We start from the raw sequence: 27,275 nt of genomic DNA, 5'->3' as shown, positions 1-27,275 counted from the left end.
GTGATAAATGAGAATGTAACGCCCACCCTCATATTACCCCTGCATTGTTCTCGATTTATTATTTTAATTTGATTTATTGCTTAATCCATGCTGTAACGTTCTCAACTCAAATTTCAATTTCATCGTTGAAACAATTCATTGAAAGTTTTAAAAAAAGGTTACTTTACGTACTCATGTTGGCTTTGACGTTGCATAACTGGATGTTAATTTACGCAATTTTTATAGGACACAACATATTTATACTGCAATACCATGTTTTATAGCTCTGCAGTAGAGTAGAATTTAAACTTAATAAACTTCTCCTGTGTGAATGTGTCTTCTTCCTATGCTTGCTGTTTAAAAAAGAAGATTCAAACAAAACATGGAGAGCAGAGACTAGTGGACTGTAGTGACCTTTGTTACTCTACTACTACAGCAGCATTGCAATATTCTATATTCTATTAGCTGCCACAACCGTGGTCTTGCAGGCACAAATCTGAGTACAGCTGCTTTGAAATGTCTGGTTAAATGCAATGGGGGAAAAGCTTAAATAATATCTTTGTACATTTCCCTCGGCTTAGTGTCAAAAGACATGGATTGGAGGTTTGGTTTTATAATTTGAATATCCTCCAGAACAGCGTTTTTCAACCCTGGTCCTGGGGACCCAGTGTTTTCATTCCAGCTGAGCTCTCAATTACTTAACTAGATCCTAAATTCAACTGATTTGCTTAATTAGACCTTTTAATTGTTTTCAGCTCTTAAAACAGTTGCACGTTTCAAGTTTCAAGTTAGCTATCACATTTTATAAGTAACTTTAACTCTGCAACTGTTTAACAGCTGAAAACAATCAAAAGGCAAATTATTGGTTCAATTAAGAGTCTTAAGTAACTGAGAGCTCAGCTGGAATGAAAACCTGCAGACAGAGGGTCCCCAGGACCAGGGTTGAGAAACACTGCTCTAGAATTACTAAATATTTCTATTCCATCAACCGTAAGTGCAGTGTAGGGTGCCATCTAATGGTCTAATAACTGCAGGACTAACTCAGAAATGACAATGTTCAAGTGCTTTTGTGAAAAAACCTAAATGAATGTCATTTTTAAAAAAGTTATTTAGCGTAGTGATAGTAAAAGCATTTATCAACCAATGCCTAATCATAACATGTGTACCATCTCTCTGAAAAACGTGAAATTAAACTAAAAATTTACAATTTCCTTTTGTGTGCGAAATTAAAACTTTAGTTTTGTTTTAGTTGCAATGTTTTTGCTCTCAGCCAACGATCCATACTTTTGTATTTCCATATTGTATTGTGTATGTAGAGCAGGTATTGACCAGGACATCCTAGTAAACTAGACATGTTATTCAACCTGTTTATTAACACTGAGCTACAATCAGCCCTTGGTTGCTACTATAAATGAAATAATACTTGCATAAATCCTTAGAAACCAGTAGTTTACCCATCCAAAGGGTTGAATCTCCTAGATAATAGCCCTTACATGAACAATTGCTGAGCAGTGCTATTAAACATTTAAACAGTCTGGTGACACACTGCAAAACAAGACACAACATGGAATATTTTGCCAATTGGGGTTTACTTGTCATTTTTGCAAAACAAAAAATAAATAGTTACAAAAACAGAAGTGGCTTACAGCAAAACACCCAAGTGACCAGCAGAACATCCACAGAAATACACCCTCCCCCCAAACTGCAAGAGTGCTTATGTTGGTTGGTTTGTTAGATTGGCAATCCGATTAGACTTGTAAAAAGACAGCAAGGCAAGACTTTTATCCAAGACTGGGTACCTAATTCATCAATCTGCAATTCAGCCAGTCGATGAGCAGATACAGACACCACGGCAGTACCACAATAGAGCAGTTTCTGCTCTCCTACTTGAATCTAAAGCTGCCAAGATGGAATATGCTAGAACAGGAAAACCTCCACATCCACCTGAAGAACACTGTCCCAGAATGATACAACTATAGCAAACAAAAACTGCTATAGAAAAGGTGCAATGTGAGCCAGCTAACCCTGTAATTTAAAAAAAGAGACTGTTCCACAATAACTTGCTTTGGTCAATAGGGCAATTAACATGGCATCGTGACAGAAAAGTGTTTATTTTAGTTAACATTTTCGTATTTTAACCCTACATTAAAGCTTTTAACTTGTGCTAATATTCAAACACAGAAACCAAAATAATCAAAGATAAATTTATTTTAAGGCTTGCATGTCATCAATGCATCTAAACCGTGCCAAATCGTATTGGAAGTGAGGGGGGGAGGGGGCAACACGCCTTCCAGACTGGCCCAAGAACTACTCTACGAGCTCGTCCTGTGACTGTCTGAAACAGCCAACCGGCACTCTCTAGTGGGCGTGCGGCCTGCCGCGGCCTCTGCCCCTGCCTTGCCCTCCAGGGGGCCCGTCCATAGTGGAGCGCGGGTTCTTGATGGTTTCATCGACAGACAGGATGAGGCAGGCAGCCTCCGAGGCTGCAGTGAGAGCGTTGATTCGGACGATGGATGGCTCCCAGACACAGGCTTTGTAGTTGTCAGCAATGTCTTCGTTGTTCACATCCACACCATACCACATACCGCCCTGTGGAGGGGGGGGAGGAAATCATGAATAGTGTTACCACTGTGACTTTACCACTTACTGATCAAAAACCTGCACACCTAGACTTCTTGTGTATTAAGTTTGATCATACTTCAGGTCGGACATAACTGAAGCACACATGCCAACTTCTCCCCAGCCAGTCATCGAAGATAACTTGTTTTACCCATTACTTCTGTCATTAAATCATAACAAAACACAGATTGAAATAAATAGAAATGGACAAGGAGATGGCTACTGTACTGCATGCGATTTGCACCGTTATGGAGGGTTAGTAATTAAACAATGGAGAAAGTTGCCAGGCTCCACCACTCCCAGTCCGAGAGCCTACCTGGGCGTGCTTGGCCCGGAGCTTGTTGAGGATGTTGGTGGCGTCGAAGCCAGCGTTGTCACAGAGCTGGCGGGGGATGATCTCCAGTGCTTTGGCGTAGGCACCGATCAGCAGCTGCTGCTTGCCTGGGATGGTCCTGGAATAGTCCCGCAGGTACTTGGACAGCTCCATCTCAATGGCACCACCTCCCGCCACAACAGAATCATTCTGGAAGCAGACACTTTCTATCAGGGATGCTGGAATCCCTTTAATTTCCTAAACTTTCAGATTAACCATCATGTAGAAGCCCTCCATTAGAGAGCTACTGCTTTATGACACACTGCATGTGTTCAACACTTCTGTAAATATGGATAAGACGCATATCCTACTGCATAAGCCCTACAGCTGACCTATGTTGAACATGCTTAAATGTTTAGGAAGAATTCTATATGCTTTACACTTGGGGAAAACCTTTAACTGTTTAAACACTAAATCAATTGCCCAAGTAGAATCTAACAGGTAAAAAATAAAAAGAAACAGTAACACAAATCCAAGCAGCTGTTTCTTCACTTCTGGTAAATTAGCCCAATCTACATCAAAGACCCTCACCTGTGAAGAGCTTGACCTGAATGAATCTGTTTCTGCACCCCCAACATTGAAGCAGGGTTTTCTATTAATTTTAAAAGTATAATGGCACTTACAAGGTAGTAGGGGGCACCCATGTCAGAGGCGCATAGTGATGAGAAGGGAGAATGTGTGAACATTTTGAAATAAAGGGATTCAAACAGTGCATTCTGGCGTATTTTTACATGGTTTAAGGATGTGCTAGGCTAGTAGTGGCCTGCGTGTAAAGTCTGACATTTTTGTTAAATGTCACTCAACATCTGGTGAGGCAGTAATTAAGTACAAGGTATTTGTCATTTCTAGCGAATATGAATATTCGTTAGACTATTTTGGATATTTGTCCCAGTACTAATAAATTTGTATTTATATGTGTGTGTATATATATATATATATTATATATATATATATATATATATATATATATATATATATATATATATATATATATATATAAAAATGTAAAATATCAAGTTCACAAGACTATCTAGTTCACAAGAGCCTAAAGGGTTAATAAAAATGGTATAAATGTACTGACTTTTTTCCAAATATTTTATACCAATTTCAGGGGTAGCAATACCAATTATAATAATTTCAAATTCTGGTATCTGGAGTGCACATTCATTTTTGCACCTGGAGTTGAAGGAGGTTAATATTTAGTAAGTAAGTGGATCGTGCCGGTCTCCATCTCATTTTGAAAACCCTGTTGGAGGTTCCCCGCTCCCCCACCCAGCAGTGCTGACCTTGATGGCTCTCCTGACGATCATGATGGCATCGTGCAGCGACCGCTCCGTCTCCTCCATGAACTGCTCAGCCCCTCCTCTCAGGATAATGGTGCATGTCTTGGCCTTAGGGCAGCCTTTGAAAAAGTTATACCTGCAGGGGAAAAAAACACCAGACTGACACCATTCATTTCTTACAGATCTCATTACACAGATCACGTTCCATAGAAGCTTCCAAAGTTCTCTCAAATAAAACAGGAGTCATGGCATGATATAAAGGCTTCTCCCTCAAAGTGAAAATAAAGCCTGGCGAACTAAACAAGCTACAGAAAACCCAGAAGAAAATACAATATGCATTACATAATCAATGCAACAGTAAAAGATGAAAACACCTTTCCCCTCCAACCTGGACCTCCTCAAAGAGAGCGCACTGTCCCAGCACGTCATCTGTGAGAGACCCCACACTGGTCTGGATGGAACCACCACAAGCCTGAAACACAGAAGAGAACCAGTCACAGCTCAGAAATAAACCAGTTCTTACAGGTTTTAATACAGAGGACTGTGGGTAATCACAAACAGTATGGTTTGGTCTTAGCAATAACACACACAGTGGACTTTCAAAAACCACAGCACCAAGTACAGAACAGGGACAGGAATAATACTCCCATTGCATAGCAGTATGATCCATTCCTGGTTTTACCAAGAATTGAAAAAGACACACCTGAGGTTGTTACATATACACTGTGGCTAATCAAGCGCCTAATAACACCTGAAACTTCTATGCAATAAGAGCCATTTCCATCCATGCAGCATTCATAAACATTTAAAACGTGGACATTTTTAATTTAGTAGTTCTTGGGAGAGGCATCGGCTGAAAGCCATGGATTCCTAGTAGGGTGATAAACATTACATACCATCATGGTCCTCTTGAGGTCCTCCTCCTGGACTCTGCCAGCACAGAACAGGTCCCTGTCAGCAAAGAACTGGGTGGCCACATCTCCAATAGGAAGCTTGGACAGCACAACTTTGGCTCCCGATTTGTAGATCTTCTCCAGCTTGTCATAGAGGATATTCCACTCTGCATCCACAATGGCTTGGTAATCCTAACGTAGGTACAAACAGAGATGATGGTACTCTGTTACAGATTCTTACTGTGCATTGAATAAGGGTTGCAGATAACACTAGGTCTAAACCAGTGTTCCTCATTGTGTCCCTTGGGGACCCAGGGAGTGCCCCTCATAGTCTTTTGTTCCTCACTGAAACAAAAGACTATGATGGACTTTGTCAAAGTCCGAAAGAATGACTTGCATCAGTGAATTGTTTAAAAAAGCTGTTACGAAAAAAATGTGTTGAAATGCAAAAAACGTTTAAATTACACAGCAGGCTTGTTTATTTAGTTTTAAAAAAAGTTAAAATTAACATTATTGTATTTTTTGTTTGAAATCCCAGAAAACTAGCAACACAGCTACCATTATTTAATATGAATGCGTGGAATAAATTGGCGATAATACCTTGAGATATTTCTAGCTGCAAGCCACACGACTTGTTTTACAGGAAAATTGTGAGCTCTGATGGGCCGAATAGCTTATTCCTGTCAAAATCTTATGATCTTGTAGCTTTGTAGTATTTTTTTTGTTTTTCTTATTTATTTTTTTGGCAACAGAAAAAGCTAGACAGGGTTGGAGGTGCATCACATTTTGAAAAGATTATTGTCAAAAGTAAACTAATTTAAAAACATTCTTCTGTCAAATATATTTCATACATCTCCAGTAATTTGGTTTAAATTGCTAGTTTCTGTATTTTATTCATGCATTCTAGTCACATGCAATGACACCTCATTTATCTGTGGATTTCACACATCCGTGGACCTGTGTCCCCTGTCCCCCCCCCAACCCGGATAAACGAAGTTCCAGTGTGTCTGTGTGTATTTTTTATATATCTATCTCCTTGTCTAACGCCAATTGTCACTCACCTCTACAGACTTCACCCTCACTTCAGCGTTCTCCTTCTCAGCCTTAAGCTCAAGCTCCACATTCAGGAGGGCGATCTTTGGGTTCTCGTACTTCTTCGGCTGCATCTCAAACCCAGCGTAGGAGAAGGTCTTCTTGAAGGCAACGCCTGCCACCAGCTGGGAGTCCTGGTTACACAACAGACAAGAATCAAACAAACACTCCGGGACACTTGGAGCGCACGTCAGAGAAATCAGGGTTTCTACAGCATTCAAAGTTTGTGTTGGACCCCCCTCCCTTTACCTAAGGCTAGTTTTTCTACCCTTCCATTTGACCACCGCTAAGCTTCATCAGTGTTAGTCACTGCACAGACGAGGCATTCGGTTGATTTGTGGCACATACACCAGGTGCTATAGCAATGTTATGCACGGTGTGTTGATGTGGTAAACGCACTTTCTAATCACCCTGTACATTCGATATACATTTCTGAACTTCAAAATACAATTTTCAAACAGCAAAAAAATGAAAAACAAATCCATAACATTGTAAATCACCGCAAGGCACTTCCAGTCTGAAAACCTATGGTATGGTTTGTTAAATCTCCCAACCCCGGCTTAAATTCACCTCAAGGGCGCCTCCCTGGACTTTCTTCATGCCAATCATTTTAAGAGGCAACAGATCATCTAGCATCATCACTGCATCCACCACCATCATGGAGAAGAACTCCTTCTGCACAGCAATCAGCTTGGAGTTAAGGGCTGTGGAAGCACACTTCACCAGCAGGCTCTTCTGCTCCCTGAGGACACACCAGGGATGGAAATAAGACTTGTGGTAAGCAGGGGATCTGTTAACATTACAGAGGAACTCAAGCATGGATCTCTTAACATTAGCTGAAAATAAGGCAAAACAATAGGCAACAATTTCAAACTGAATGCTTACTGTAGAATTTTGCTGATACAGTCATTGCATGATTAATTAGGGTCCTTACGTTTAATATGCAAATCATTCACATGAACATGCACTTCAAACTCCAGGTATAGAATATGAACATTGGATGTAGCCAAGTCAGGCAAAACAAAGTCTGTTTAACGCTGACTTAACACTTGTCAAGCATCAGCATTTTATATATCTATATATATATATAAACACACATACAAAAAAAGCTTCTGCTTCTACTAGTAGCTACCACATAAGTATTTTTTCGTGTACTTCAATATGTAATATGCTATTCGAATAGTTTTTTTTTATTTTTGTAAAATCGTGTATTCGACTACACTGACCCATCCCTAACAATTAATTTATGTTTTATCGAACAGTATTTTATAGCAATTTCAGAGGTAAAATAGCGATTTAAAAAAATCTGGTGCCCAGTATGCACATTCATTTTTACATCATGAGTTGAAAGGGTTAACACCACAAGTACTTACTCCTTATCACCCTTTTTCACAGCAACAGCAATTTCATTGATCTTTTTCACAGCCTGTGGAAAGAAACAAAGTGTCAATCTCATAGACACAAACTTACAAGACCACTCAGTTTACTACTGAACAAAATCTACTGCATATATATATATATATATATATATATATATATATATATATATATATATATATATATATATATATATACACACACACATTATTTTATATATATATATATATATATATATATACACACACACACATTATTTTATATATATATATATATTTTATATATTATATATATATATATATATATATATATATATATATATATATAAAAAAAAAATTACACACACACAGACGCATGTACAGCAGTATTTACTTAGATCACTAGTTATTGCTGTCAGAACTTTACTTAGCAGCTAGCTACCCACTCCGTTTTCTACTTTGTCTGGAACTAGAGAAATAAACAAACACTGTAAACGGCTCACCAGCTGTGTGGCTGTACGGAAAGCACGGATGATGGTCTGGGGGTGAAGCCCCTCCTCCACATATGGCTTCAGCTGTTTCAGGAACTCGGCAGCCAACAGGGTCACAGATGTGGTACCATCACCGACCTGAGGAGGAAAGCAATGGAATATCAAGCAGACGCTCTAAATATTGACAAAAAAAATAAATAATAAAAACAAACAACTTAGGAAACACATAAAAACTAGGGCTGTTCCGATTAACAGAATAATTTAACCGATTAATCAACTAAAGACTTAGATTAATACGTTTTACAATTTGCTATTTAGGAAGTGCTGAATTGCTGATTTGAAGCGTGCGCTCTGTATCCCCGGAAGTGGTAGGGCACTGTGGTTTTAATCTCGTTGTGTAAAAATCATAATTGTTGTCTTGTTTTGTGCAAGGACTGCCGATAGTGTGCTACGGATGTATGTATTTGGAACTGGAATGTTTATCTACGTTGATTTAAATGATTGCCAAAGTTATTTGTGTGCATTGTAACCAGCTGTGGTAAAATCCAGCGTGGGCATTTATCCAGAATAACACAATAAACTGTTGATTTAGTTATAAACCTCAGAGTGTTTTGTGTTTCCGTGTTTGTGCATTGCTAATAATTTTGCTGTTTAGGAGTTACCCCCGAGTGGTTAAACAGTACATGTATAACTGTGCTGCTCTGGCCCTTGGGGCTTGTGTGACTGAGTTATCTGGTCTCTGAATAAGTTTTATTAGGGTAATAGGACAGAAAATGTTACATTTACTAAAATTAAAATAAAAATGGTTTTAAAGACCAAATTCCCATTAGGCATTTTTTGTTTTTTTTTGTTTTCTATTGATTCAAGTATTACTATGCAGGGTAGTCACTATACAATCGTTACCTTTATTAAAATGTGCACAGATTAATCAACTAATGCCCATAAATTAATTGATCAACATCATGTGACAGCCCTACAAACACATGCATATACTTGTAGTGCACCAAACTGTAGTCGGTAAGATTACATACTGTCTCCATCATACTTCATTTTTGTCTTAGTCATCACTAATGATCATTTTACAGTATTACTCGTACAATGTAGCTCATCAGGACCATACACAGCACCTTATACTAAATGTTCTATGAAGTTAAAGAACATTTAAACAGTATGGCTAATTTTAATGCGACATGGTTCCATTCGATGTAAACTATCCGATACATGCCCTCTGATACAAACAAACTTCAAGTGGCTGTAGCACACAATTACCATGGTCGAGATTACATTAAGAGCACCGTCACACCTGTAACGGGTAGGGCGGGGGTCCCTGGGAGGAACAGAAGCTGTGCTATTGTAGCTGGCACTCACCTCTGCATCCTGGGACTTGGCAATGTCCACTAGAGTTTTAGCAGCTGGGTGCACAACATCTAGAAGCTTCAGGATGGTGGCACCATCATTCGAGATTGTAGCTTTACCTAAGAGCAAGTAAAGAAGGGAGTTTATTGGAGGACTGGAGATGGGAACAATCAGATTTTAAGAGCGCAGGAGTCGCCGCTCACCTCTGCTGTCGACCATGAGCTTGTCCATGCCTCGCGGGCCCAGGGTGGTGCGGACGGCCTCAGCGATCACCTGACAGGCATTGATGTTGCTGACAAGCTGGGGGACACCTTGGGAGGAGTCAGTCCCCTCCTTCAACAGGATAATCTGTGTGGGCTGTAACAGAAATGCACAAACACTACATGTCAACACAGGCAACCCACACTATCAGACTTGTGTGGGGTTGCTAGGACACCACGGTGACCAAAATTAAATGTGTAAATCCTAAAATGTGCCATATTCCCCAAGTATGACAAAATGTAGGAGTTTGAATACTACTTTTGCATATCAATTATTTCCAGTGATATTACTTTAAAGTGAAAAGGGAATTTGGGGGTGTGCAATTCGTATCGCCTGACGCCTGGGACAATAAGATTTGTGTGACGGACAACAGGTTTTGCAGTTATACTTTGTTCGTCAGACAAGTAGTTTTTTATTTATGTATTTGTCCTATGTTCATTCTGTTGCTAGAAAGACACTCTGGGTATATTTGTACAGAGCCATGCAAATTTCTGAAAACTGAATTGCAGAAGTTTGTGCTTTGGTGCTAGATGTTTTAAAAAGGGCTTAAGGCTGGGGCGAAGCCTAATTTTTCACGATCGATATATCCTTATCCAAAAAAACAGATGCATCTATTTATCGACGTTATGAAAGGGTATAGAAATAAATAAAATAACTGCAGTAATACACGTGGAGTTGTGAATTACTGTGCAACATTGCCAGTAACGCTTTAAAAACTATTATGCATATTAAAATTGATTACATCTGTTCATGCACATAGTAATTACAAAATATATTCAAATCCCCCCCCCCCCCCCCGTTTGTACCAGTTGGGGGTCAAAGCAAAAAAAATAAAAAAAAGTTTAAAATTCATAACAAGTCACAATCAATCGAGGGGGGGGGGGGGGGGGGATTTTTAAAGTTATCACTGTCCACAGCAGTTTAGTAACAAGAGTGTTGTCCATGGCTTATATTTTAATTGTGTTAAGGACATGACAGTGTCCACATGTTTTAATTTAAGCAATGACTGGCACTTGCTTACAATCTGCCCAGCATTACTGAATACCTGCTCACTAGGGACTGACGTTGCCAGGATGCTTCACACTTCTGATACAACGTTAGGAACGATCTTGGTTGTTTTTCTTCATTTCTACTCCGGGGCAGTTCAGCTGAAAATTCAGATTTTGTTTGAAGTTTTGTAGGGTGCCATCTCATTAAATGGTCATGCTAATTAGTTGTGTTACTGGAGTATCCCAAACATTACTTTCTTTACTTTCTCGCTGTCTTACTTTAGAAAATAATTGCCAAACATCAGAAGGCATTGTATTTGTAGCTCGCTCAACACGGTATTTGTAATTCTAGCACAACGCTCATAACTTGCTCTGTTACTTTGAAGACTCCTGCACAGATGCAATCCCATCAGTAAACACTCACAGGGGCGGGTAGGGCCCTATGAAAACAGTTTTATTATTTTGAATTTTCAGATTTATTTTTTCTCTGATTTTTGATTTTTCGTTTTTAAAAATCTGTAATTTGTTAGTTTGTTTTTTATAACCACAAGTGTTTGATACATTGACAGCAATGATGAAGCTAGAAATGCATGAAAAAATATGACCAAAAAACCTTTCCAAACGGTTTTAAAGTGCTTTTAGAAAAAATGGGTACAAAATGGCACAATGTGTAATAGAAACAAAACTAGGAACATTGTAAATTAAAAAAAATAAATAAAATAATAATCAAAATGTAGGCTTTAGTAGTTTCTTTAACACAAGCGGAACTGTAACATTTCAAAATAGATTTAATGTTTTAATTAATAATTAATGACAAAAAGCCAAAATATGATAAAAGCCTAAATATTGTGATTTATTCTAATTTAATAAAAAGGCACTTAGTAATATCTCCTGGAGTACTATCTGCTCAGAATAACTAGTAGTCGTTCCCCCTGAAAAACAGTTTTTTCAGCGTTCCCATGCCATGTGTTTCTTGAAGCCTTTTGTCATACTAACACTGTGCTATTTCATTGTAATTTTTAGGATAGACACTCAAACCTGCTCATGCGACCACCTTTATTTAGTGACCACTTTAAATTCCTCCCAATGATATCTGTGCTTTTATTTAACTATATTAAAGCGACCACCTGTCTAACACGACCAGCGACCACAATTCTCTTACCCAGCAACGGACTCAAACCTGTATTAAGCACCCTTACACAAGGCTATTGCTGTAAGAAATGGTTTTAAATGGTACCTCCTAAATTCAAAGGAATACGGTAACCACTTTAGCGGCCTTTCATCCGTAGTCAATAAAACAACAGCGCTCCCTTAAAGAAGAGGAAAAACATGGAGAATCAAAAAGTCCTCCCTAGATGACAGAATTAAAGTTATTAAACTTGTAACGACAGCAAGTGCCAGAAAAACTGCTGCAAAATTCAGCACTAGAAAGACTCGGATACAGCATTTTGAAACGGAAAGAACTAGTCGCTTCTTTTTACCTTGATGTCCTGACTGACTTGCTAATTTTGTTTCACCACCTTCATTATTCGAACACAAGAGCAAGCAATGACATTAAATCACTGCCCCCAGATGCTACTTTAACTTGCATTTCGTTCTCGCACTTGCCTGGAAACTAGGTAGCTTCCAATGTGTTTCATGCTGTGTTGTTCTTTCCCGCTAACTTAACAGAATGTTCTCATAATTAGGATGTGGCGTCTTAAGACTTAAAGGCAAACCGTTAAAAGGAAAATAAACACTGAAACATGCAAGCCATACTTATTAGAGTATGAAAACAATGTGCACAGTAATCGAAAAAAATCTTATGCTGGCGTCGGTTTCAGGATGCAATGAATCAACACGTACCTGAAAGGCAGACACAGGCATTAAAATTTGCAAAGGATTTAAAATATTTTGTGTGACCTGAGACAGACAGGCATTCATTACTTTCACAAAATAATTTGTTTTGTAAATGCATTTTCTAAATGAATGTTATTGAATTACATACTTCCTTTTGTTCATATTACATCTGCTGGCTTTTACAGTGTATGCAAGACATACATAATTACAGGAAAGCATGTCAGAGACAAATAGAAAATGCATAAGTTATGGGCCCTCTTAAGAGACCACCTGTGTTAAGAGGCCACTATTAGACTGTCCCTTGAGTGGTCTCAATACAGTTTTGTCTGTATATATTTTGTTTGTTTAAACTGATTTTGTGGTAATGTCCTTGGGTGGCACCGCTCCTATTCTGTGGAACAATTTTGGAGTTGTATACACAGAAACGTGAAAAGTACCTGAAAAAAAACCATCAACCCCCCCTCCCCGATTAAAAAAAACTTAATTGAATTTATGTATTCATTTATTTCGTTGTCGCAAATCCGTTACTCCGTTATGGGAGGTGAAAGTAACACAAATTAAATAATGAATGACAATTCACTAAATGTTAAATTTAAGCAAGTATCAAATATTGAATTTTAGCATCAGATAATACCAGCATTAAATATCAAATTCATGTATCAAATGTTAAAGTTTAACATCAAATAATAAATTCAACTTTGAATATTTAATGCAAGTATTGATGTTAAATACTACAGTCGAATGCTAAACTAGCATCAAAAATTAAATATGAGCTTTATCCATTCAATGTGTCTTTTATCCATTCGGTGTGCACTTTGTCATTCGATGTGCTTTTTATCCATTCGATGCATGCACTTTCAAACTGTCAATCAATCCCTTCCACATCCGGGAGATCGGTGTTCCTCCTTGTTACCTGTTAACCTGTTCAGCCAATGAGAGGCTTCGATTTTCAAACCGAAATACGGTACCTGTCTTGTGCCGTCTGTAGAAATTAAAAATGGTCTTGTTGTTTTACCTGTTTTGTGTGTAAAAAGCTGCATTTTAAATAACGTTATTAATCCTTGCGGTTGTTTTTACAACGGTTTTATTTTATTTTATTAGGTTCACCTGCTCAACACAAGGAAACGACACGGTGGTTGAGGTTTAAAACGTATTATTTCGAATTTATCATTAACTCCTTAATAATACTACGTACTCACAAGTGATTTTTAGGATTTTTTTTTTTTTAAACTCGTGTTGCTATAACATGGCTCTCTCTACTCTAGCTAGTAAAAACAGAAAATGGTGAAAATTGTAGATTGAACAATGAGTGGTCCAATAAATACTTATTTATTTTACCAACTGTACCAAACGCAAAGCCAAGGAGTTTACTGTGCAATGAATGTGTGTCAGTAGTTAAGGAATACAATATGAAAAGGCATTTTGAAACCAAACACAGAGCTTTTGGAAATACGTATCCAGAGGGCACAGTAGTTGGAAGCTCTAAAGTGGAAGCGCTGATCTCTTCTTAACAGTTACTCTATTAACATGTCACATACATTTTAAAATGTTTGTAATGAAACTCTGTTAAATTCTCACACTGTTCTACTATTAAAGTACTATTCGTGTGGTAAAACGTGTAAGTCTTGTTCAATATACTAACATTAAGTTATATAATATTTATTATTGCTTAAAAATGTGCAGAGTAAAATACTGTGACCAGCCTACTCTTAACTGTTTCCCTCCCAATGTGGCCCCTTAAATTAAAAAAAACTAGTTGAAGAGCCCTGCTCTAACTAAGGGCCTAGGCAACTCTATCTGTCCAGGGTATACGAGATACACATGCAAGCAGCTTTACAGCAAGTACAGCATAATCCAGTCTGCGCTGTTGGCGCAGATGGGAGAGAGAAGTGTCCTGAACATTGTATTTAATTTGTAATTTTATCAAAAGTGTATATTTTTGTAATAATGCCACTCATTTTCGACTATATTGTAACGCTAGCAATAAGCTGTTTATTTGCTGACTGACCAACAGTACATTGTTACTAGTGGACTGCTTTAAGAATTTTTTTTCCTGAAAACTACAGCATCTCAGGGACTTAAAAAATGAATTAAATATATTTTTAATGTAAAAATGTTATTTATGTTAAAATTACGTTGTTATTTCTTAATAAATTGGTAAAAATTGGAACTGGTCATTTTGGAAAACGGAATTTGCCATTCCCAGAATGGAAAATCAGGAGCCCTGGAAAGGATTAGGAAGAGATGTGGGCGATGTGACATGCTACCAGGAATACAAAAGAAATGGCACCGCTAAAATGAAATCAAACCAATTTAAATGACTGAATGCATCACCGTCTGTAAACGGCCCGACAAAGAAGATGCTAAGATTAAGACTGCATAAGAAAGTGGCAGCTGAATGGCAGTCCCGCATCTACCGTCCTATGAGGGGCAGGGTCGTTTTAACGGGACTCTGTGTGTTTTAAAACTAAACGCTGTCGTTCAAATAAAATATACCGCTTTATAAAACACGGCAGTCTGCTGCAGTGCTGAGGGACGGCGATTTCATATATAATATAATATAATATAATATAATATATATACACACACACGCACATCTGTTTCAAAACTGCGCATCACGACTGAGGCCTGCTATTTCTGCATTAACAATACCTAACGCACAAACCTTGGAAAAACAGACTCACAAGAAAGCAAGGCTCACACACACACACAACGACACACGAACACGGCAAATTCTTGTATTTGTTATGAGTCGCCGGTAAACGAATTTAACGCCGGTAACTGTAAGCCCGTTGCTGTGTCATGACAGCGCCTCTCCATTCAACCAAGACAGGAGACATGGGGGAAAGAGGCCATTGTCTTCACACAGCTCACCCCTTCCCAGCCAAATATACACATCTTTCACAAAACAAGACTCTGTTTTTAATATTTCATGTGTCTCTGGTGTAGCCCGTCGACATTTGAGGGCAGATGGCGACGGGTTTACGAAGAAAAGGACATTCACAATCAAACCGTCACTCACCATCATCCTTGCACGTCTATCGCAGAAGAAGCCGGTCAGGAAATCCCACACTGCACCGCGCCTGAGAAGCTTCTGGCAAAGGGCGTGGTTTCGCGGTGTGTGGGCGGGGTTAATTGTGATTCGGGCGGGGTTTTGAAAGCCACGTTGGACGGTTGGGTGAGAGCACATGCCTGTAAAAGGAGCTTATTCAGTTCGCTTCTTGAAGTCTGGTATAAGGCAAAATTGCAACACCCGGCCAATCATTTTTTATTTTTCATTTAAGCGTAACATGGAAGCCATGTTATTGTTACCAGACGTCAAGGAAAACTGTGATTGTCATAGTTTTCAGCCTTAATTTTTTGTCCCAGTCAGAAACAGTACATTGTTCAATCGTCCTGGTTTTGCTATTTTGTATTCACATTTTTTGTAAGCACAGAAGTGTAGCAGTGTGCTCAGCAAGTTGACAGCACAGTCATATGTGTTCAGGGAAGCCAGGTGCCTAGGCAAGTTCAAAGACAGATAATTCCCTCAAAAAAGGCCATTTTCAACACTGTACACTGTTTCCATTATTTTCTTTTACATTCCATTTGTTTTTGTTTTGTAACAACACACAGATGCTTTTGTCTAAAAAGAATAATGCTAATGATGTTTTTTAATTATGTCGTGGTAATCTAATACGAATGAACCTTTTGAGCAACATGAACACACACACACACACACATATAAACATTTTTTTCAGATAGCAAGTACATGTTAAACATACAGAGCATATTAATGCCCAACTTCTCCTTTATCCCCCTACCATCCTCCCCCTCAGACAGCTAATGTTCTTTTCTGGCTCCTCCTTTCCATACAATTGATCTGTGTTGAAAAGCTCCAGCATTCATTTGGTGACCACAAAGTTTCAGCAACATTTACCTTGGAAGTGCAACGTTGTGCGTATGCGCACGAGCAAATTCATCAACAGCAATCCCATGCGATTACGAAGCTTGGTTTTAACTGAGGTGACTTGGGAAAAGCTGCATTGCTCACAGGAGTTGCCCAACAAGCCAGTACATAGTGTGCCAACTCTGTGAATGGATTTTGTCCAAGCATATTTTTATGCTTTAGAATCCCAGGCCAAAAGGTAGCTGTATCATCTGGTACAGCTCCATCAGAAACTGATTCTTCAGACCAGTTTGTGTGCAAAATCTTCCTATATTGCTCTTCTATTACCTCAGAGTGCGGTTTCCTAAGATGAGCAAAGGGAAGTTGAGCTAATGGAATTCTTGCTGTTTTGCTCAAGAGCTTGCTGGGGTGTAAGCCACTAAAGTCCCTTGAAGAGACTGTATAGCTGTATAGCTTCCGTAAGAAAATACGTGCAACGCAATTTGATTTCTTCAACTTTTTCTTGATGAAGAGCTGAATTCTGATGAGCTGCTACATACTTCTTGGCTTCGGCTCTTACTGTGTGTGGAGAGCTCCTTATACATTTCCTCAGGGTCAGCGTTGCTAGCTTGAAAAAATGCACTGACTCTTTCAAACTCCGTTGTGAGTGCAGACACAAAATGGAAACAGAGGAAACTGACTGGATCAGAAAGCATCTCCAAGATTATATGTGCCTTGTACTGAGCATCCTGGCTACTAGCTGGCTCAGCTGACATGAAGTAGGCCTTTAGCTCCTTCCAGTTCATGAGGATGTTAAATATAACTTTCCCCCTGACCAGCCACTGTGTTGTAGACTAGAGCTTTTCAAAAGGAAGGGCTGTTCCTTAACGCTCATCATCAGGATTCATGATGTCGAAAAGTGATTTGAATGACTTTCATCGCACTGAGCTCTTTGAGAACCATTTAGGAATTTCAGCCAGCAGCAAGCCCAGATTTGCAGGGAGATTGTTCAATGCATGTTGAATGCAGAGAGTTAGCGAATGGCAGATCTATTTGACCTGGATACAATTCGGGGCTTCAGCAGCAATTCTCGACCATGACTGATGCGCCACCATTTCCAAAACCGATACAGTCTGACAACTTGAGGCCAATACTCTCAATGCATGCTTTCACAGCTTTGAATAAATCTTCCCCTGTTGTCTGTACAACAGGAAGCAGATCGCCAAAAGCAGAAACTATCAGAATCGCTTGTCAGTGAACACATCTGTTGACTCATAAGCTCTTTGCTGGATGGGTACTACACAGCTTACAAAATGCGTTTTCTGTGTCATCTGATGCTTTTGAAACAAAACATATTTTGCTTCCCAACTCTTATTATATCTCCTTCATCTGTCGTAATTGCCTTTCCATTTGGAAGTCATTTTGAAATTGGTATCATGTGTCATGTGGTTTTCGTGAGCAAACACGTGACCCAAGAAAACGGAAGTGGATCAGGGCGGGCAGTAAAACTTAAAGGACACTGGTTAACAACAACAAAAAAACAAACACGAGTATGTTTCTTTGACTATATTGTTTTGATGTGTATCGGGTTTATTGCGCCATCTAGCGTTGTGTATGAGTATCGTAACAGATATACTGTTTTGATTACATTTGAGAAGAAATCTCAAATTTATACAAAATAAATAAATAATTTGTCATAGATAAAAAAAGACAAAAATATTCCAGAATGCCAACTGTTATTTTCAAAGCCAAACAACCAATTTTAAAAAAAAGCCAACATTGTAAAATTTGGCTTAAAAAAAGCCAATCTGGCAACCCTGGTTTATTATCCAAAAATTTTGTTTAACTTTCTGACCATGGCTACTTCTGTCTGTCTGCCGTCTATCTGTCTCTCTGTCTGTCTGTCTCTCTATCTATCAGGTGGGATCCTAATACCTGCTGCACAGGGAGTGAATCTCTAGAGGGGTAAATGGACTTCACCCAATTCAAAGCAAACTAGACGATCTAAAAGGATGTTAGAAATTGAACGCAAGAGGTAATACTGCATATGTATTATGTCTATTCCACAGATACATCATTTAACCACTAGGTGTCATTGTTTGCTGTGTGTCACTGATTACACTATGTAACACAATTTTTGTTCCTGGGTAGTAAGTGTTATTTCCTAATTGCTTATGCCTCAAAAGTATAGAAAATGGCTATTATTCCCCACAAACTTTGCTTTTGTGACCAGGACAGTGATATTTTGAAATGTACCTATTTCCAATGAGAAAATGGCCGAATTTGTGTCTTTTCGTTCACATAAAGTCAGAAAAAAACAACATATGAATCCAAATTAACATGTATTTATACTAAAGTAATACAAAAATGACTACAAAAGATTTAGAAGTGAGTAGTTTTTCGAGATTTACGATTATACTGTAAATCACTTTCACGAATCAGCCCCCAAACTTAGTCTCCCATCATGTTCTCGTTATACTGTCCTTGGTAGCGGCATTCAAAGTCCAGTATATCCTGGTGGAAGCACTCGCCTTGCTCCTCCGAGTACGCTCCCATGTTCTCCTTGAATTTATCAAGATGAGCATCAAGGATATGGACTTTGAGGGACATCCTACAGCCCATTGTGCCGTAGTTCTTCACCAGAGTCTCAACCAGCTCCACATAGTTTTCAGCCTTGTGATTGCCCAGGAAGCCCCGAACCACTGCGACAAAGCTGTTCCAAGCCGCTTTCTCCTTACTAGTGAGCTTCTTGGGGAATTCATTGCACTCCAGAATCCTCTTTATCTGTGGTCCGACGAAGACACCGGCTTTGACTTTTGCCTCAGACAGCTTAGGGAAGAAGTCTTGAAGGTACTTGAGGGCTGCCGACTCCTTATCTAGAGCTCTGACAAATTGTTTCATAAGGCCCAATTTGATGTGCAGTGGTGGCATCAGCACCTTCCGGGGGTCCACCAGTGGCTCCCACTTGACGTTGTTCCTCCCCACAGAGAACTCGGTCCGCTGTGGCCAGTCCCGCCTGTGGTAGTGCGCCTTGGTGTCCCTGCTGTCCCAAAGGCAAAGATAGCAGGGAAACTTGGTAAAACTGCCTTGGAGACCCATCAGGAATGCTACCATTTTGAAGTCTCCTATGACCTCCCAGCCGTACTCATCATACTTCAAGGCGTCCAGCAAGGTATTGATGCTGTTGCAATCCTCTTTGAGGTGCACCGAGTGAGCCAGGGGAAGAGACGGGTACTTGTTACCATTATGGAGCAGCACGGCTTTGAGGCTCCTGGATGAGCTGTCAATGAAGAGGCGCCACTCATTCTGGTTACAGGCGATTCCGATTGCCTGGAACAGACTGGTCACATTGTGGCAGAAGCAGAGCCCATCTTGACTGGTGAAGAAGCTGGAAAACGGTTGGTGACGCTTCCTCTGATCTGCGACTTGCACACTTTCATCCAACAAGTTCCATTGCTTGAGCCTAGACGTCAAAAGCTCGGCATTGGACTTGGTGAGACCAAGATCTCTAATCAAGTCATTGAGGTCTTTTTGGTTGGGGTAGTATGGGTTTCTCTCCTCAGCTCCACCTCTGAAATTATCATCTGGATCTACAACGTCTTCCTCGCTCTCTGACTTGCTGCTCTCTTCTAAAGACGGCTGCTCTCTCTCCGGAGGAGTGGGTACGGGGAGCTCATGGCAGTGTGGCACCGGGGCGATTGGATACGTGATAGCAGGTGCATTCTTGCCAGTCCGACGTTTGGAAGGGTCCACCATGCAGAAGTACCAGTTGCTTGAGTGGGTTCAGTGGGTTCCCGCCAAATTCTTGGGATAGCGAACTTCATGGCTCTCTTTTCCCCTCTGTACCATCCTACAAAAATACATTTATTTCACCCATGACTAATGTGTAAGAGATTCTCGCAACATTTTTCATATATGATATATTTTTTCAATAACATTGAAAATTGTAAAACATTTTAAAATTAAAAACTTTTACAATTTTAAAAATTTTAACAAATTTTATAACATAAAATTCCGAGCAACAATTGTCCATCTTACCTTCCAGAGTTTTTTTGCAGTGCTTGCAGGTGAAATGAGGTGCCCAGGGTTTGTCTTGATCCCCGACAGGCATGCCGAAATATGCCTTGTAGGCCTCACACATCTTAGCAGATGCTTCCACTGAGTACTTTTTCGCTCTTGTCTTGATAAATTGGCCGCAGACATAGCAAAATGCGTCTGCCGGATGCTTGCAGCCTCTTGATGCCATCTCAGAAAAATGCAGATATGTATCCACTTAGGCAGCTGGAACTAAACTGAACTGGTGGGCTTAAGGCCCCTGTATTTATACTACTATTTATATTACTGGAAAGTTCTAGAAAGTTCTAGAAGTTACTCCAAGTTTACTCAGCACTGAATCTATCTGGAATGTTCTGGAAAATAGGTAAATTTCAAAATATCACTGTCCTGGTCACAAAAGCAAAGTTTGTGCGGAATAATAGCCATTTTCTATACTTTTGAGGCATAAGCAATTAGGAAATAACACTTACTACCCAGGAACCAAAAAAAAAAAAAAAAATAATTGTTACACGGTGTTATTTATTATTATTATTATTATTATTATTATTTATTTCTTAGCAGACGCCCTTATCCAGGGCGACTTACAATCGTAAGCAATTTATTTTTCTTTTATAAATCAGTATTCTTTCTATTACATGTCCATCGTGCATTTGAAAATGTCAGTGTCAATGTTTCTAAGTGGATTGTTTCAGGATTGTGGAAAGCAATTTTGAAGTGCAGTGCTCCACTTTAATAGTGCTGTATTAATATAGGTCAAAGAATCAGTCTTCTCCATGGGGCATGAATATCCTGGCTAGTGTCCCTGAAACTCAATAAACAAATGGATTTATAAATACACAGACAGTACAACAAAGTGTGTCATTGCTGCCCTTGTGGTTCATTTCCCATTGACAGAATACCCCTGGGATCAGCACAGATGCCTGCCAGTAAGAATGGATATTGGTGTAATTCCTCAGGCGCCCAGCAGGTGGGGCCATGTGGCTTACAGTTGGGTTTGTGAACCCCAGCCTGTGAACCACATTCCAGAGTGGAGTGCAATCACTTATTCGGGTTCTGAACTTGGTGCACTAAACCCTGAAGTGTCATACCCTTGACTTTCAGTCAGGAGGTTCTGTAAAAGCTGTACAGAATAAACTATTATCTGACCTCATGCCAAAACAAATCATGTACTCCCCGCCCCCTTCTGTATTAGCTGTATATGGGCAGTGATGGAAATAGAAAGGAATAGAGATGCAATGAAATGTTTCATCACAAGTTGATAAGCGCTTTTTCAGATATGTTGCCAATTTAAAACAGTGCCATACAGATGGATTGATGTATGGATGTACGGACAGATAGACACCTCCATAAACCTCCAGGATCTGATACTCTCAATAACATAAGCTAAATAATGTGGACCAAGTTTCTTGACAATTAAATCAGCCGTTCTCCAGAGAGGTGCCAAAATGTGAAAGAACAACCCCCCCCCCCCCCCCCCCCCCCAAACATGGGTGTGAATACACCCTGCATGCTGAAAGGGTTACTGAGCTTTCCTGAATAACTCAAGTACACCTGTAGTCATATTGTGACTGGGGGCACAGGGGGCTTCTTGTTCTTCAAATGTACTGCTCTAAATAGACATTACTCTGACACACCGTGCCTGGTTGAGGGAGGGGCTGCGGGGTTGATGTCACCTCGAGGTTCTCGCCCCCTGTTTGAAGTTGTTAATAAACAGCTGTTCTAAGACTAAAAGAGAAAAGTAATAAACTCGACCAAGCCGTAAATCTCCGTCAGGCATCTTGACTAAACATTTTCCAAAGCGGGAGTGAGGCACCTGTCAAGCACTGAAACCCCATCCCAGAGCAAGTGGGCCGTGCAGGGGTTCACAGGGATACCCAGCATGCACTGGGGTGCCAGGACGACAGGTCAAGGGCACTGACGGCAGGCCAAACATTGGCAAATTGGTTTAGCTTCCTTCTTATGAACATAAGAACATAAGAAAGTTTACAGACAAGAGGAGGCCATTCAGCCCATCTTGCTCGTTTGGTTGTTTCTAGTTCCTTCCCAGTTTTATGTATTTATTTATTTATTTATTTATTTATTTATTTATTTATTTTTAATTAAATACTTTATGTATGATTTATGTATTTTTATATAATTTAACATCTAATTAAAGGGATACTTTATAGGTTCCTAATCTTCCTCATGTTGTATTTTTGCAGTTTGATATCCTATCATGTGTGTTCTGTATGATTTGCTTTTTCTGCTCTGATCTCTGTCAGTGTTTCTTCTCGTATACCTTGTTTCCATGCACCACCCGGGTTGAAACCCCTGCGGCCGCTGTTGCTGCGTTTCCATGTTCATTCAGCCGACCCGCATTGGCTGCCAATTCGAAGCACGTCACAACACTGACCAATCACGTGACGAGCGGGCGTAAACATTTAATCCACACCCGAGATTTAATATTCTCATATCGTTGTTTTTCTGGTAACAAAAAGCTCCACAAATTATTACGATCATCGGAAGCAAAGCATTAGTGTCCATCCTTTCGGTTTTGTAAAAAATGAATGTAACATTAGCCACAAGGCCTGTTGGGAAAGAACTGCCAACAATCGAAAACCGTTGCATGGAAACAGTGTTTTCACTGATCTTGGGTAGACTGTCAGTGCAGGTTCAGGAGGAATCGAGAGAACCTGGATCAGCTCGGACTGGCGCTCGATCCCTGCTCATGGAACAAGCCGTTATTTTCCATGCTTACTAACAATTTTGAAATGGATACACAAGACGGATTTTGAGGAAGTGAGGTGGATCATTGCATCATTTGTTTCTGCTTGCAGATCTCTAACTTCCTGACCTTTTCACAGACATCCCCATTTTTAGAAATCACAAACTTGCACTTTTGTTCAATTTCCACGTGAGTGACAATCCTCTTTTCATATGGGATATAATGAGGTCATCCTCCATCGTTTAATAATGATGAAAAGCAGGGAAGAGGACAGGGGAACGACAGAGATGCAGATAAGAGAGAATATTTATCTGTAAATCAGTCCCGCAGATTCACACAGTAGCTGTTAGTTCGTCAAAAAGTTTCACCTTATTGGTCTTCTGTCCAGATTGCAGGTATTGTAAGTCTAGCAGTTTCACAGAGAGGACTTGAGGCCTTGGGTCCAGCTGCAATAGCTCCACACCATCAAAGACTCCCCTGAGTCCTGGCTTATCACACTACAACACTGTCTGTCATCAGGAGCAAGGAAAGAAACGTGGCACAAAAAGATAGAGACTGAAAGAAATACAGAGAGAGAGAGAGACTGAAAGAAATATAAAGAGAGAGAATTAAAGAAATAGCGAGAGCGAGAGAGAGATAAATAAACATATGTATATATATATAATGCACTTCCTGTTACACTTTCCCCAGTATAAGCAAATCAGGGACACGTACTTCCCCAAACTGGCCAATCAGGCCACAACATTCCAGCTGCTCTCTGACTTAGAAAAACTGCCAGTTCTGTTAGGAGAGGAGCAGCAGACAGCAGAGCTAGCTGCCCAGCATGTAGCTGCCTGCCACAGCCAGAGAGACAGAGAGACAGAGAGACAGAGAGACAGCGAGACAGACCCTGGTGTAGACACCCTGGAGCACGGGGACCAGGCACTCATGCGCACCCATGTCCACTGTAAATACAGACAGGGAAGGAGGGAGGGAGGGAAATGGGAGGGTTGTTGTTGTATTGTATTGTCTGGATTGTTTTGTAATAATGTTCATTGTTGAATTTCTTTTGCAAAACTCAATTCCATATTGTCATGCCAATAAAGAATTTTTTGAATTTGAAAATATATATATATATATATATATATATAGAGAGAGAGAGAGAGAGAGAGAGAGAGAGAGAGAGAGAGAGAGAGAGAGAAAGAGAGAGAGAGAGAGAGAGCAAACATATCTCTCTAGTCACAAGTGCCTCATTAACCAACAGCCCTTCCAATAACTCAAGAGGAACATTTGATTAGGAGAATGAGGAGACGCTGAGCTCCGAGTGACAGCTGCTTTACCCGTCTGGATGGGAGCGCATTCCCAAGCTGATTAATGACATGTGTGGAAGGCTGGTGCTGGAGGAGTTACTGGAAGTCAGTGGCAGGGGGAAGAGGTGCAGTGGTACAGTACGGAGACCAGCCGAGAGAGGCTCACTGAACCCTGACATTCCCAGAGATGTGCTCTTAAGGGATTCGTGGAGACGGTTGTGAGGAGCTGTTAAATGATTGTAGTTACAGCCCGGAGGGAGAACGAGTCTGCTGAGCAAGCCTGTCCCTTCAGATTGATCATGTAGGAAAGAGGAGCTTTCTGTTTAGAGAACAAAAGAGGGAGAAAGACACAGAGAGAGAGAGACAGAGAAAAAAGAGAGAGAGAGAGAGAGAGAGAGAGAGAGAGAGAGAGAGAGAGAGAGAGAGAGAGAGAGAGAGAGAGAGAGAGAGAGAGAGAGACAGAGGTTGTGTTTGTTCCAACAATGGCTTCTGTAGATTCTGTTATTCACTGGAAAGTGATTTCTGCATACTAACTCTGGAAATATTCATGGAATTTCAAACCGCAGGAATGCAGTTTTCATTTTTCATTTTCCAAAGACTCTGTTAAGCCCTTTATTTTGCTGCGCAGAGTTTAAAAATGAGCTTCTAGTAACAACTGCTGCATTAGCTGGAAGCATTTCTTTTCAAATCTTGGTTTGAATTTCCTTCTTGACTTCCAGTGACTTCTTTGGACTCAGCCTGTGAGTTTGAGACTGGATTCGAACTGATTCCAAGGACATCAGTCATTTTGAATGTTTTGTTTAGCTTTATTGTGGCGTGTCTTTACTTTGGCTGAAAATCTGTAGCTTTTTGGAGTGGTTCTAAAGGATGTTTTGCTCTATATCTGCTTTTTAATTTACAGTATACATAGAAATATATACACAGGAATACATACTACAGATTCAGTTTATATATATATAGTATATGTTCTTATCTTTCAAATTCATTATTTATTAATATAACTGTTTACATATATATATGTAGATATACCAGTACTTCTGAATGGTTAATTGAAAGTTGCACTTTGCACTAGCATATATACAAAAAGTAATGTAATATTAACTACACGTTGTTGAATTTACTTGATTGCTGCTAGGTTTGTGACTCAAACCTGGTATTACTTGTAATGTACTGTAGTGTATAATACCACTTTTATAGATTAGCATAGCATTTAACAAACAAATATACAGCGTGCATGATATTTTGGATAGGCATCTAAAGAACATTATCCAAGCCCCAAACCAAAGAAGCTGGGATAGTTAATGAACACGCTGTGATGACTCTTCCCCTGATATTCTGAACCTTGACGAACCCTTGGAAGTGGATACTCGCAATCAGCAAGATTCATTCCTGCATCAGAGCCACAAGACTGCTGCCCCTGTGGGAGCTGCTCTGTCTCTGAAGGGAGACCCTACTGAGAGTCTGCTGCCGAGCTTTCCCATGGCTTCCCTGCCTGGGAAGAGGATGCAGACTCCTGGCAAGAGCAGAATCATAGGAGAGCCGGTGAACACCTCGAACAGCCTGAGCTCAGTCGTGCCTGACCCAGTCAAGCGGTGAGTCAGTGCTGTGTGTGTGTGTGTGTGTGTGCGTGTGCGTGTGTGTGGACACTAATCGACCAGGACAGGGTGACGAGTCATGTAGAAGCGACTGGTGATAGTCCTGGGACAGGTGGGTGTAGCATATCTTCATAGGAGTCAGACCCCTGAGCTCAGCCGTGCCTGGCCCAGTCAAGCGGTGAGTCAGTGCTGTGTGTGTGTGTGTGTGTGGACAGGGTGACGAGTCGTGTAGAAGCGACTGGTGATGGGGACGGGATGGGACGGGATGGGGGTGTGGGGGTGTGGGGGAGATGTAGCATATATTCATAGGAGTCAGGCCCCTGAACACACTTCCTCCCTTTGAAACTGCTTCAGTGAAATGATCCACTATAAGTTTTTGAATGTGTTTGTGTGTGCGTAATGAAGTGTGTTTGCTTCACAATGACCTGTGTGCGCTTAACACTCAATTAATTTTTTTACAGTTTCTGCCAAGTTAAATGTTCTAATGAAATGTCAGGCAATGCTCTGTTCTGTATAACACGTCTAGGAATAAAGCTAGCAGGTGCCAGGCAGTGCTCTATTCTGTTTAACATGTCTAGGAATAAAGCTAGCAGGTGCCAGGCAGTGCTCTGTTCTGTTTAACACGTCTAGTTGGAATAAAGCTAGCAGGTGCCAGGCAGGCTCTGTTCTGTTTAACATGTCTAGGAATAAAGCTAGCAGGTGCCAGGCAGGCTCTGTTCTGTTTAACACGTCTAGGAATAAAGCTAGCAGGTGCCAGGCAGTGCTCTATTCGGTTTAACATGTCTAGGAATAAAGCTAGCAGGTGCCAGGCAGTGCTCTATTCTGTTTAACATGTCTAGGAATAAAGCTAGCAGGTGCCAGGCAGTGCTCTGTTCTGTATAACACGTCTAGGAATAAAGCTAGCAGGTGCCAGGCAGTGCTCTATTCTGTTTAACATGTCTAGGAATAAAGCTAGCAGGTGCCAGGCAGGCTCTGTTCTGTTTAACACGTCTAGTTGGAATAAAGCTAGCAGGTGCCAGGCAGTGCTCTATTCTGTTTAACACGTCTAGGAATAAAGCTAGCAGGTGCCAGGCAGTGCTCTGTTCTGTTTAACACGTCTAGTTGGAATAAAGGTAGCAGGTGCCAGGCAGTGCTCTGTTCTGTTTAACACGTCTAGTTGGAATAAAGGTAGCAGGTGCCAGGCAGTGCTCTGTTCTGTTTAACACGTCTAGTTGGAATAAAGGTAGCAGGTGC

At 40.2% G+C, this 27,275-nt stretch overlaps 2 protein-coding genes across 2 annotated transcripts in view; one reads left to right on the top strand and one right to left on the bottom strand.

Moving 5' to 3' along the window:
* Nucleotides 1-1,549: 1,549 nt before the first annotated feature.
* Nucleotides 1,550-15,693, bottom strand: LOC117421435 (T-complex protein 1 subunit eta-like). The gene is made up of 12 exons (XM_034035868.2): nucleotides 15,553-15,693; nucleotides 9,645-9,798; nucleotides 9,454-9,560; nucleotides 8,098-8,223; nucleotides 7,613-7,665; nucleotides 6,810-6,981; nucleotides 6,209-6,373; nucleotides 5,151-5,339; nucleotides 4,629-4,726; nucleotides 4,258-4,390; nucleotides 2,915-3,121; nucleotides 1,550-2,568 (listed from the first exon to the last, which is right to left on the bottom strand). The coding sequence occupies exons 1-12, from the start codon at nucleotides 15,556-15,558 to the stop codon at nucleotides 2,338-2,340; spliced, it is 1,641 nt and encodes a 546-aa protein (XP_033891759.1). The 5' UTR covers nucleotides 15,559-15,693; the 3' UTR covers nucleotides 1,550-2,337.
* Nucleotides 15,694-24,885: 9,192 nt separating this feature from the next.
* The window catches only part of znf638 (zinc finger protein 638), a 72,312-nt gene continuing 69,922 nt past the window's right edge, over nucleotides 24,886-27,275 (top strand). The window contains exon 1 of the mRNA XM_034913434.2: nucleotides 24,886-26,039. Coding sequence (XP_034769325.2) covers nucleotides 25,927-26,039 — 113 coding nt within the window. The 5' untranslated portion in view covers nucleotides 24,886-25,926. The remainder of the gene's footprint in view (nucleotides 26,040-27,275) is intronic.

Source organism: Acipenser ruthenus, chromosome 1 (genome assembly GCF_902713425.1).
Source record: "Acipenser ruthenus chromosome 1, fAciRut3.2 maternal haplotype, whole genome shotgun sequence".
Taxonomy (NCBI): Eukaryota; Metazoa; Chordata; class Actinopteri; order Acipenseriformes; family Acipenseridae; genus Acipenser; species Acipenser ruthenus.
This window is presented reverse-complemented; position numbering and strand designations above follow the sequence as displayed.